Source organism: Rhinopithecus roxellana, chromosome 16 (genome assembly GCF_007565055.1).
Source record: "Rhinopithecus roxellana isolate Shanxi Qingling chromosome 16, ASM756505v1, whole genome shotgun sequence".
NCBI classification, from domain to species: Eukaryota; Metazoa; Chordata; class Mammalia; order Primates; family Cercopithecidae; genus Rhinopithecus; species Rhinopithecus roxellana.
Window position 1 is genome coordinate 47,276,455 of NC_044564.1, and position 13,568 is coordinate 47,290,022.

Here is a 13,568-nt window from a genome sequence, read left to right on the forward strand (position 1 = left end):
GCAATCAGACAACTGTAAATTCTCCAATTATTTAGAGGTCAGGACATAAAAATGAAGCTCTGCTAGGAGAGATATAGCTCCTAGGTTGGAATAGCTGGTGGGGGGTTAACCAGTGATGATGGAGGAAGGGAAAAACACAGCATTGAGAAGAGGCAAAGCAGTGGTGGCACAAGAAAGGAGGGGAGCCCTGATTTAATCCTGAGACTTCATTCTCACAACGGGTGGCTGTAGGTCAGAGAGCAAGAATGGAAGAGGAGGTCTTTAAAACTTCTATAGCCATGCTGAGGAATATGCACACGAGTCACTAAGGGGGACTAAAGGTGAGAAACAGACCGGCTGCAATTTTAGACTCAGCAGTCATCTTGATCTTGTCTGACCACAAGAAACCTAGTCTTTTCCCAGGTGTTACAGAAACTGAGTTCCGAAATAGAAGCAGCAAGAGCAAGCTGGTTAGGGACAGGCGATCTCAGGAGATGGACCACAAACGGGCAGTGGTATAAGTGGTGAAGTGAAGAGGGAGTTATGATGCTGTGGCAACCATGCTCAGGAGGCTTGTGATCACTAATGCTGCCACCATGATCCACCAATTCATATTCATATTTCTATTAATTCTTAAAATTAGAAAGTCCTGGAAAGTGTTCAGAAGCAGTACCCACAGAATCGAGGCAGTATGGTGCTGACAGACACTTAATGTTTTTCTAAAGAGCTAATGCAGTTCACCACAGTCTCTATTAAGTATCCAACCTCATCCAAACAGATATTTGCCAAAAGATGGGACCCTCTACTGCCACCATTATCCTAGGTAAACATTCAATCACATAAGCAACTTGAACTTGAAACCTGACATCACAAAGAATTCCTCATGTTATCAAATCAAATGTATACATACCACCTAACTGTAAGCCTAATAAAGCCATGAGTAACTCTAAATGCTTTATTTTAAAATAAGAGCAAGGAATGGCAGACTCAGTGGTCATCTTGATCTTGTCTGACTACAAGAAAGCCTCTACACCACATGGAAAAGACTAGCTTTTTTGTAGTCAGTTATTATAATAATGATGGTGATGGCAGCTAATGTTTCCTGAATATGTACATTCACTAGGCACTGGCACAGCGTTCTACATACATCATCTCATCTGTGGGCAGCAGTTAAGTGTATACATTCTGGTTTTGGCCTGCTTAGATCTGAAATCAGGTTTGACCATAAATCAGCAGTTAGATATTTGACATATTTTTTAAAAAAAATTTGTGTGACTCAGTTTCCCCTTATGTAAAATGGAGATAGTAGTAGCATCATAGAGCTGTTGTGAGGATGTATTTAGTGTGTGTAAGAACAATGCCTAGATAATGGAAAGCATCAATAAATGTTATGGATGATGATGATGATGATGTAATGTTCACAAGAAACTTACGAAGTATGAGAGTACTGTTACCCTCCTTTACATAAGGGTAAGCTAAAGCTCAGGAAATTTATGTAGCTTGAAAAAAGGTAACTGTTAACTAGTCAGCTTTGGAGCTGAGATTTAAATCCAGGCAGTTTGTTGGTTCAGTACTCTTGGTCACTACGTTCCACGTGATGGAATTGTTAATTCACTAACTATGGAAATAAAGAACTTTTAAGGACATCAACAAGTCAGCATGAAGTGGGCCTATAATGTGGGAAGCACTCCGGAAGGGAAGGTGGAGTATGGATTTCTCTCAGATATCAGTCACTGACCTCTCCACAATGTCAGTCCTCTGGGTCTTTGCTTTCTCTCCCATCATAAAATAGAATAGCAGTGTAACTTCCTCATGCAGTTAAATCGTGTAACCAAATAATATTTCCCAAATGTCTACTATGTTTAGGAAACTCTGCCAAGCCCTATGGAGAGTCCAGAGCAAAATAAGGCATATTGTCCTCAAAGACTTTATAATCTAGTTGAGGAGATTATGGGGTGAATGAAGGGAGAGAGAGAGGAGGAGGAAACAGGAGGAGAAAGAAAAAGGAGAGGAGGAGGAGAAGAGGAAAAGGAAGAGAAAGGAGGAGAAGGAGAAGAAAAGGAGGAGGAGGAGGAAGAGGAGGAGGGAAGAAGAAGAGGAAGAAGAAAAGCAAGAAAAGGAAGAAGAAGGAGAAGGAGAAGGGAGAAGAGGAAGAAGAAAAGAAGGAGGTGGAGGCCGGGCGCGGTGGCTCACGCCTGTAATCCCAGCACTTTGGGAGGCTGAGGCGGGCAAATCACAACGTCAGGAGATCGAGACCATCCTGGCTAACACGCTGAAACCCTGTCTCTACTAAACACACACACACACACACACACAAAATTAGCTAAGCATGGTGGCAGGCGACTGTAGTCCCAGCTACTCAGGAGGCTGAGGCAGGAGAACTGTGTGAACCTGAAAGGTGGAGCTTTCACTGAGCCAAGATCACGCCACTGCACTCCAGCCTGGGTGAGGGAGCGAGACTCCATCTCAAAAAAAAAAAAAAAAAAAAAAAGGAGGAGGAGGAAGAACGGAAAAGGAGAAAAAGGAGAAAATAGAAAGAGGTAGATCTGGTCTCAGACATAAAAAGTCTTAGTGAGCAATTTCACTTCTATTTACCCAAATGCAATAAAACATAGGTTTAAGAAAAGAATTGTATGAGAATGTTCATAGAAATTGTATGCATACTAGCCCCAACTGGAAGCAATGTAAATATCTACCACCAGAAAATATGGATAAACAAACTGTGGTTCAATGTAATACTATGCAGCAATAGAAGTGAATGAACTGATAGATACAACAATATGAATATGTCAAAAACGTTAGGTTGAATGGAAGAATTCAAACACAAAAGAGTACATATTGAGTTATTCCATGTATATGATGTTCAAGAATAGTCAAAAGTAATCTGTGTGAGAGAAGACAAACAATGTCTGTCTATCGGGGCAGTAGAGACTGGAAGGGGCTCAAGGGAACCTTCTAGGATAAGAACGTTTTACATCTTGACTGGTGCACTGGTTATGTAGGTATATACATATTTGCCAAAACTTATCAAATTATGTATCTGAGCTCTCTGTATTTTGCTGTATAAAAATTTTTCCTAAAAACAAGAAAAAAAGTTTTTTTAAAGGGTTTTGAATACTCAATTTAGTGAATTAACATACATGTGTTATTGGGGAGCTAAGACAAAGGGAATCATGAGAATATGTGTTGTGGTTTTTTCCTTTGGCAGACTGTGACATATTGAGCTTAGGGTTTAGGATGATGAATCTAGGGGTGTGGCCACGTGTTGAGTGACTCCCGAGTCTCCCAGTGGGGATACTTTTAAATAAAAACCATGGTGGTGGATACAGAAAGGAAAAGGATGAATGTGGGAAAAAAAAAAAAAAAAAAAACTTCATGTTTTATTAGCTCTAGGAACAAAGGAGAGAAGTAAGTCAAAGTGAGTAAGTTTTTTGTTTGTTTGTTTGAGATGAAGTTTCACTCTTGTTGCCCAGGCTGGAGTGCAATGGCACGATCTTGGGTCACTGCAACCTCTGCCTTCCAGGTTCAAGCAATTCTCCTGCCTCAGCCTCCCGAGTAGCTGGGATTACAGGCACCCACCACCACACCCAGCTAATTTTTTGTATTTTTAGTAGAGACAGGGTTTCACCATGTTGTCCAGGCTGGTCTCGAACTCCTGAGCTCAGGTGATCCACCTGCCTCGGTCTCCCAAAGTGCTGGGATTACAGGCGTGAGTCACCTCACATGGCTACAAGTAAGTTTTTGAGTATGTGAGCATGAACATATGACATAAAGAATAGAGAATCTAGAAGGAAATTGTTTTTTATGGCAAGAGGGTTATGATGCCATATTAAACCTAGTGTCAAAGTGTGACTGCCAACTGTCCAAGAAGTAATTGGGGATGTGGGATAAGAGGTCACATAAGAGTTAAAGAAAGGATTCAGGGCCGGGCGTGGTGGCTCACGCCTGTAATCCCAGCACTTTGGGAGGCCGAGGCTGGTGGATCACGAGGTCAGGAGATCAAGACCATCCTGGCTAACACGGTGAAACCCCGTCTCTACTGAAAATACAAAAATTTAGCCAGGCATGGTGGCGGGCGTCTGTAGTCCCAGCTACTTGGGAGGCTGAAGCAGGAGAATGGGTGAACCCAGGAGGCGGAGCTTGCAGTGAGCGGAGATCGCGCCACTGCACTCCAGCCTGGGCGACAGAGCAAGACTCCGTCTCAAAAAAAAAAAAAAAAAAAGAGAAACGATTCAGATTTGAGGGTCTTCTCTATATAAGTAACTCTAGAAGTTGGTGATGCCAGAGATCTCTGTGGAAGGAAAAAACAAACCAACATCTTAAGCAGCACGTTCGACTTCAGGAGTAAGACTGAGAAAGAGAAGATCAGGATCAATCTTGGCAGAGTTACTATGAGGAGGATAGAGGGAACCCAGGATGGAGAGGTGTCAGGGACAGTAACGAAGAGACATTCAAGAAGGAGCAGGGCAGTGACTAGTGCCAAAAACTGTCAAAAATGCGTGACCTCAGGAATAATCCTGAGACCCCAGTGCAATCAACAGGGGAGACACCCAGTTTCAGAAGGATTTAGTTCTTCATTTAAAAAGTACTCACTTGGTCTCTAGAATGTTTTGATTACTGCACTAAGTACTAAAAAGAGAATGTTTGAAAAAGTCCTGTGCAGATGGAGAGTTCCCTTTTAAAATATTTGATAGTGAAAGTTAGGATGCAGAAGAGTTCAAGTCACTCTATGTTTTTCATGTAGGGGAAATGAGCATGTTCTTCCTAGCTGAGATGAGAGAGTTAAAGATGATTCAGAGTACAAAGTCTTCAGAGGAAACAGAAGCGCAAGGATTTATTGCATCTGAAGTGTGATTTTTTTTTTTTTCACCCAGAAAAGTTACAATCCTTTTAAGGAAATAGTAAGCATTGTGAAATGATTATCAATAAAAAGATTCTGATAATCAAGGTTACAGTCCAGGATTTATTACAGATATATCTGTACACACAGAAGCATGGAATGTGAGAGTGCACATGACATTAGAGGTCAGCGAGTTCACCTACTCATTTTACAGAGAGGAGAAAAGGAAGGTCTGGGATTGCAAGTTTATTTTCGACTTGCAATTTGTTGGTGGCTCAGCCAGGATTCAAACTCGGTTCTCCACTCACAACATCACTTATGGCTAAATTGTAGCTACTAACAGCCCAGCTGCAGGCAAAGCAGAGAAGAGATCCGAAGGCTGCAGTAGAAGGTAAAAAAGCTCTCCTTTCTCCCTTCTTTTCAGCTTTCCTCTTCTCACTTTATTTAATCAGCATCATAATTTCCTCAGAGAATCTCAACTTCCCCCAGGTATTCCAAATCTGCAGTGTTGGCCAAGGCACATCATAACCTGAGCAAAAAAAATTATATATAGATATATCCCCCATATATGCTTATCAGAACATCCACCCATCTTTTCACCAAATGGAAAACATTAATAAAGTTTTATCATCAAAAAACAATACAGGTATGTATCAATACATGTGTATATTACCCAAACCATCATCACCCTCATCAACCTGCCCTACCAGTAATGCAATGGCCCTGTGGGTCTGGGAATCCAGGTTATTTGAAAGTGACTGTTCCATTGCACACAAAAAAAATGCATGGCTGAACAACAAACAACATCCTGTCTTTATTTAAAATGTTGGTGTTTTGTTCATCATGAGTTTTGCATTGATTTTTTTTTTTTTTTTTTTTTTTTTGAGATGGAGTCTCACTCTCTGGAGTGCAGTGGTGCAATCTCGGCTCACTGCAACCTTCGCCTCCCAGGTTCAAGCAGTTCTCCTGCCTCAGCCTCCCAAGTAGCTGGGATTACAGGCACCTGCTACCACACCTGGCTAATTTTTTTTTTTTTGAGACAGAGAGTCTCACTCTGTAGCCCAGGCTGGAGTGCAGTGGCACTACCTCTGCTCACCACAAGCTCCGCCTCCAGGGTTCACACCATTCTCCTGCCTCAGCCTCCCGAGTAGCTGAGACTACAGGCGCCCGCCACCACGCCCAGCTAATGTTTTGTATTTTTAGTAGAAACGGGGTTTTGCCGTGTTAGCCAGGACAGTCTCGATCTCCTGACCTCGTGATGCGCGCCCACCCAGGCCTCCCAAAGTGCTGGGATTACAGGCATGAGCCACTGCACCCGGCCCACACCTGGCTAATTTTTGTATTTTTAGTAGAGACGGGGTTTCACCATGTTTGCCAGGCTGGTCTTGAACTACTGGCCTCAAGTGATCTGCCCGCCTCGGCCTCCCAAAGTGCTGGGATTACAGGCGTGAGCCACTGCGCCCGGCCATGGATTCATTTTTTTATTTTAAAATATTGCCTGAAAAGTATTGATCTTGGTTACTGAATTTTTGCCCCTCCCCCACTGCTTTTAAATTTTGTGCCTGAGGTGAATGCCTCACTCCCCTCACCCTAATCCTGGCCCTGCAAACCTGTCCACGGTCCATGGCCACCATCTGATTCGCTCCTACCACAGCACTGCCCATGGTACTCCAGCTGTGATTTTCATTTTTAAAAAATCCACACGGTACTGAGATAGACTTGTAGATACACTGTGTATTGGGCCAAGTCTATTAAAAATTGTCTGAGACATCCCTTTATGGTATTTTAATCATGACTTAAATTCAACTGCACATAACTTGTGTGCTTGATATAAGAATCTCTTTGCATTTTAAATATAATTTTTCTTCAAAGACTTCAGTCTTCTACTAAAATTTAAATTATTTCTTACCTTACTACTTGTTTGTGTGCAGTGCTTACATACGGCCCCCAGAATCTGCGTTTCTGATGGATTTAATTTCAAAAGCAACCTCATAAAGAGGAAGAAAAGGATGTGAAGACCCACAGTTACGTTTACCCTCCTCCTCATCCTACAACCACTTCCACCATTCTCTCATCCCATCTCAGCCTCCACTTCAACTACTTCCAAGCCTTCTTCTAATCCTCCAACACAAAGACACACAAGGAGGAGACTATCAATGTCAGTTGTCCCTCATCATAGATTCTTACGTGAAAATCTGGGAAGAGGAAGTAGATGGTAACAGCAGAAGCTACTATATTCATTACCATGCCCACCACCCACACACTTCCAACTCCATAGAGAGGCAGCAGGGAGAGGGAAGGAGGCAAGGGATGTGAGTAGAACTGCAGGTGGAGTGAAACTTTATAAACAGTTACTCTGTCTCTCTGGACTATGACCAGAGATGAGCTTCATAGTCTAGATGAGCTCAAAGAGGGAAAGTGGCTTACCTCACATTTAACATCTGCAAAACTAGTCTGTGGATTCAAACCAGGTATTTTCATTCCTAGTTCAATGTTTCTCTATTATGTGAAACAATGCTCCTCTATATTATGTGAAAGTCAATTTCCAAGTTATCAGTGTTTTCAGAATATAAATGGTACCACTTTTATTGGCCTTGGAACTTATTTGGCCTGAAACAAGATAAAATATTTTAGCTTTAAAAACATCTTCCCATTCATGTCCTTTGCAGGGACATGGATGATGCTGGAAGCCATGACTCTCAGCAAACTAACACAGGAACAGAAAACCAAACACTGCATGTTCTCATTCATAAGTGGGAGCTGAACAATAAGAACAAATGGACACAGGGAGGGGAACATCACACACCGGGGCCTGTTGGGGGGTGGGGGGCAAGGGGAGAGAGAGCATTAGGACAAATATCTAATGCATGTGGGGCTTAAACCTAGATGAAGGGTTGATAGGTGCGGCAAATCACCATGGCACATGTATACCTATGTAACAAACCTGCACATTCTGCACATGTATCCAGAACTTAAAGTAAAATAAATATCAAATAAAATAAAATAAAAGTTATAATCAAAAAAAGGTTTCCCATTTCCATAAAACATATCAAGCAGGCTATGAGGAAACTGAGTTTTTTTTGTTTTTTTGTTTTTTTTTGACAGAGTCTTGTTCTTTCACCCAGGCTAGAGTGAAGTAGAGTGATCTTGGCACACTGCAACCTCTGCCCCCTGGCTTCAAGAGATTCTCCTGCCTCAGCCACCCGAGTAGCTGGGATTACAGGTGCCACATGCGCCACCAGGCTAATTTTTGTATTTTTAGTAGAGACGGGGTTTCACCATGTTGGCCAAGCTGGTCTTGAACTCCTGATCTCAGGTGATCCACCCGCCTCGGCCTCCCAAAGTGCTAGGATCATACGTGTGAGCCACCATGCCTGGCCCAATCATTTCTTTAAAAACTGTATAACATATATTAAATATATGTTATATATAAAATACATGTTATATATAAAATATAACAAACATTAAAAACTACTAAAAGTAGTTGAAATATAATATCACAGCTCAAGTGGGCTTCTGAACTTCCCCAACCAATTGATTCTCAAATTTTCTTTTCTCCCTACTTCTTCTGTTTTTTTTTTTTTTTTTTTTTTTTTTTTTTGAAACGGAGTCTCACTCTGTTGCCCAGGCTAGAGTGCAGTGGCATGATCTCGGCTCACTGCAACCTCCGCCTCCCGGCTCACTGCAAGCTCCGCCTCCCAGGTTCACGTCATTCTCCTGCCTCAGCCTCCCGAGTAGCTGGGACTACAGGTGCCCACCACCACACCCGGCTAATTTTTTGTATTTTTCGGTAGAGACAAGGTTTCACCGTGTTAGCCAGGATGGTCTCAATCTCCTGACCTCGTGATCCGCCCGTTCCGGGCTCCCAAAGTGCTGGGATTACAGGCGTGAGCCACCGCGCCTGGCCTCCTCCCTACTTCTTAATAGTTAACCTCTATCATACCCACCCCACCTTGTTTTCTTCCTTTATAGAAGCTATCACAATCTACCATGGTCATGCTCAGGTATCTGTTTGCTGTCTTTGTCCCCCATGGACTGTAAACCCTGTGAGGACAAGGACTTTGAAGATCTTTTTCACCTCCAGACCCTAGGTACTGCACATAGCATGCTCAACAAATATATGCTAAAGAAATGGATGAACGATGGCAGCCTCTAGCTCTCTTAAGTTTCCTCCTTCAGCTTACTGTTTACCTTTTCCTTCCCATCTCCTCCCTTAACAAATAATTAATAAAAAATAATTATTTTAAAATTAATATTTTTTTAAAGTCTCTCTGTCTCTCAAAGCAGGTGTTCTATAATTTAAGCTTATTAGTGGCACCCAGTAAAAGGGAAGAAGTAACAACTTACTGGTGGCTCAGTTCTCTTATTTCACATGGCTTGAAGCACCATTCTTGGGCCAGTTTTTCTTGTTGAGATGCTTCTTCTAAAAACACTATCTTTAAAAGAAAGAAAGAAAAGAAAAGAAACACATATTAGTGAGTCATAGTCACTTGTTTTTATTAAATATGTAAATCTTCTTAAAAGAGACTATACTATAGCTGAGTTAAAAGGTATTTGATACCAAATGGAATTGCATTTAGAGGCAAAAAAAAAAAAGACAAGGGTTTGCTTTTGGTCATCCAAAGACCAGCTGTGTGTGATTTCTCCTTTTCTGCCCTAATATTGATGTAAGTGAGACTTCAAACATTCTCAGTTGAAGATACAAGGGATTAAAAGTGGCTAATTGGAGAGGCGGAGCAGGATGGCAGAATAGAAGGCTTCACCAATCACCCCCTGCAAGGACACCAATTTAACAAGGATTTATATTAAAAATACCTTCATAAGAACCACAAATCAGGTGAGCAGTCATGGTACCTGGTTTTAACTTCATCTCGCTGAAAGAGGCACTGAAGAGATACAAAAGCCAGCCTTGAATTGCATATGCCACCCCTTCCCTACCCACCAGGTCGTTGTGGTGTGGTATGGAGAGCATTTATGGGTGCTGATGGAAGGAGAGCATAGCAATTATGAGCCACTAAACTCAGTGCTGTTCTGTTACAGCGGAAAACAAAACTGGACCAAACTTAGCTGATGTCTGCCCACAGAGGGAGTATTCAAACCAGCCCTGGCCAGAGGGGAATTGCTGATCCCAGCAGTTGGGACTTGAGTTTCCACAAGCCTAGCCACAGACCACAGCAGGCTAACGTGCCCAGGGGCCCTAATAAACTTAAAAGGCAGTCTAAGCCACAAGGACTGCAACTTTTATGTGAGTCCTAGTGCTGAACTGGGCCCAGAGACAACAGACTGGGCAGGGGGGAGTACAACCTCCCGAGACACAAACTGGGGTGGCTGCAGGAGGGGTGCCTCCCCTCCCCTAACTCCAGGCCACACAGCTCATGGCTCCAAAAGAGACTCCTTCCTTCCACTCAGGGAGAGGAAAGGGAAGAGTGGGGAGGATTTTTTCTTGCATCTTGGATACCGGGTCAGCCACAGCAGGATAGGGTACCTGTCAGGGGTGTGAGGCTGTCTTTCCAGGCCCTAGCTCCTTGACAGCATTTCTAGACATACTTTGGGTCAAAAGGGAATCTGATGCCTTGAAGGAAAGGACTCAGTCCTGGTAGGATTTGTCACCTGCTAACTGAAGAGCCCTTGGGCCCTGAATAACCAGCAGCAATACCCAGGTACTATGTTGAGGGTCTTGGGTGAAACTCAGCACATTCTCAGCTGTGGTGGCTATGAGGCAAGACTCCTTCTGCTTGAGGAAAGCAGAGGGTAAACGGAACTTTGTCTTGCACTTTAAATACCAGCTCAGCCACAGAAGAATAAAACTTCAAGCAGGCTCCTGGGGTCCCCAATTCCCCAACTTGGCTCCTATACAGCATTTATGGATCTGCCCTGGTCCAGAGGGAAGCCCACTGCTCTGAAGAGTGAATCCCAGGCCAGGCAGAATTCACCCCAAAGCAGATATATCTTAGATCACAACACCAAAGTCTTTTGAAATATCTGGAAAGCCTTCCCAAGAAAGACAGGTACAAGCAAGCCCAGACAGTGACAACTACAATAAATACCTAACTCTTCAATGCCCAGGCACAGACAAACATCTACAAGTATCAAGACATTCCAGGAAAAAATGACCTTACCAAGTGAACTAAATAAAGTACCAGGGACTAATCCAGAAGACAGGAAGATATGTAACCTTTCAGAAAGAGACTTCAAAATACTTGTTTTGAGGAAACTCAAAGAAATTCAAGATAACACAAATAATTCATAATTCTATCAGACAAATTTAACAAAGAGATTTAAATAATTAAAAAGAATCAAGCAAAAATTCTGAAGCTGAAAAATGCATAATGAAGCCTGCATCAGAGTATTATTGTTGTTGTTGTTTGAGAAGGAGTCTTGCTCTGTCACCAGGCCAGAGGGCAGTGGCGCCATCTCATGTCACTGCAACCTCCACCTCCCGGGTTCAAGCGATTCTTGTGCCTCAGCCTCCCGAGTAGCTGAGATTACAGGCATGCACCACCACACCCAGCTAATTTTTGTATTTTTGGTAGAGACAGGGTTTCACAATGTTGGCTAGGATGGTCTTGATCTCCTGACCTCGTGATCCACCCACCTTGGCTTCCCAAAGTGCTGGGATTACAGGTGTAAGGCACTGTGCCCAGCCCAGAGTGGTTTGATAGTAGAATCGATCAAGCAGAAGAAAAAATTCATGAGCTTGAAAATAGACTATTTGAGGCCAGGCACCGTGGCTCATGCCTGTAATCCCAGCACTTTGGGAGGCCAAGGCAGGTGAATCACGAGGTCAGGAGTTCAAGACCAGCCTGGCCAAGATGGTGAAACCTCTTCTCTACTAAAACTACAAAAATTAGCTGGGCATGATGGCGGGCGCCTGTAATCCCACCTACTTGGGAGGCTGAGGCAGAGAACTGCTTGAACCTGGGAGGCAGGGTTTGCAGTGAGCCGAGATCGTGCCACTGCACTCCAGCCTGGGTGGGAAAAAAAGGCTATTTGAAAATACACAGTCAGAGGAGACAAAAATAACAAGAATAAAAAACAATGAAGCAAGTCCATAGGATCTAAAAATCCACACATTTAGTAACTCTTAGATTTGCCTCTAAAGAGGAGGCAGGAAAAGGGATAGGGATGGAAAGTTTATTCAAACGGATAATAAAGAACATTCCAAACCTAGAGAAAGATACCAATATCCAAGTACAAGAAGGTATAGAATACCAAGCACATTTAGTCGAAAGAAGGGTACCTCAAGGCATTTAATAATCAAACTCTCAAAGATCAAGGATAAAGAAAGAATCCTAAAAGCAACAAGAGAAAAGAAACATGGCCAGGCACAGTGGCTCACGCCTGTAATCCAAGCACTTTGGGAGGCCGAGGTGGGTGGATCACCTGAGGTCAGGAGTTCAAGGCCAGCCTGGTCAACATGGTGAAACCCCATCTCTACTAAAAAATACAAAAAATTAGCCAGGCATGGTGGTGGACACCTGTAATCCCAGCCATTGGGGAGGCTGAGGCAGGAGAATCACTTGAACCCAGGAGGCGGAGGTTGCAGTGAGCCAAGATCGCACCATCGCACTCCAGCCTGGGCAACAAGAGTGAAACTCCATCTCAAAAAAAAAAAAAGAAAAAGAAAAAAGAAACAAATAACATATAATGGAACTCCAATATATCTGGCAGCAGGCTTTTCCATGGGAAGCTTACAGGCCAGGAAAGAGTGGCATAACATATTTAAAGTGCTGAAGGAATATCAAATATTAAAATAATATCAAAAGATCCTTTTATCCTAGAATAGTATATCTGGCAAAAATATCCATCAAACATCAAGGAGAAATAAAGACTTTCCCAGACAAACAAACGCTGAGGGATTTTATCAACACTAGACCTGTCCTATAAAAAACACTAAAGGGAGTACTTCATTCAGAAAGAATAGGATGTTAATGAGTAATGAGTAATCATGTGAACGTATAAAACTCACTGGGACTAGTAAGTATGCAGAAAAGCACAAATATTGTAACACTGTAACCATGGTGTATAAACTACTCTCATCCTAAGTAGAAAGACTAAATGATGAACCAGTCAAAAATAATAACTACAGCAACTTTTCAAAACCTGGACAGAATACTAAGATATAAATAGAAATAACAAAAAGTTAAAAAAGGGAAGGGTGGTAAAGTTCAGGCGTGGAGTTTTTATTCATTTTCTTTTATTTGTTTTTTCGTTTGTTTATGCAAACAGTAATAAGTTGTTACCAGCTTAAAATAATAGGTTATACGATAGATACAAAAAGATATAAAAAGATAGGTATATAATAGATGATAAACAGCAAGAAACTGAATCACATCACCAGAGAAAATCACCTTCACTAAAGGAAGACAGGAAGAAGGAAAAGAAGACCACAAAACCAGGAAACAACAAAACGGAAGGACTAAGTCATTATTTATCAATAATATGTTTGAATGACAGGACTAAGTCTTTACTTATCAATAATAGCATTTAGCCCATTTACATTCGATAAAAACATTATTACATTTGATAATAACATTGAATGTAAATGTACTAAACTCTTCAATCAAAAGACACAGAATAGCTGAATGGATTTAAACACACACACACACAAGACTGAATGATCTGTTGTCTACAAAAATCACATTTCATCTATAAAGACACAAATAGACTGAAAATAATGGGATGGAAAAAGGTACTCCATGCCAATGGAAACCAAAAAAGAGCAGGAGTAGCTATATTTCTATCAGGC

General features: G+C 42.1%; 1 protein-coding gene across 6 annotated transcripts in view; it reads right to left on the bottom strand.

Moving 5' to 3' along the window:
- The window catches only part of GDA (guanine deaminase), a 111,495-nt gene that overhangs the window by 49,634 nt on the left and 48,293 nt on the right, over positions 1 to 13,568 (bottom strand). For 4 of the 6 annotated variants that reach the window (XR_004054096.1, XM_030920406.1, XM_010375842.1 and 1 more), the window contains exon 2: positions 9,167 to 9,255. Coding sequence is in view for 3 of the 6 variants with exons in the window: in XM_030920406.1 (XP_030776266.1) it covers positions 9,167 to 9,255 (89 nt within the window). In the remaining 3 variants the exon portion in view is untranslated. Of the gene's footprint in view, positions 1 to 7,750; positions 7,791 to 9,166; positions 9,256 to 13,568 lie in introns of all 6 variants that reach the window. The other 2 variants (XM_010375845.1, XR_004054097.1) reach the window with 2 other exon arrangements.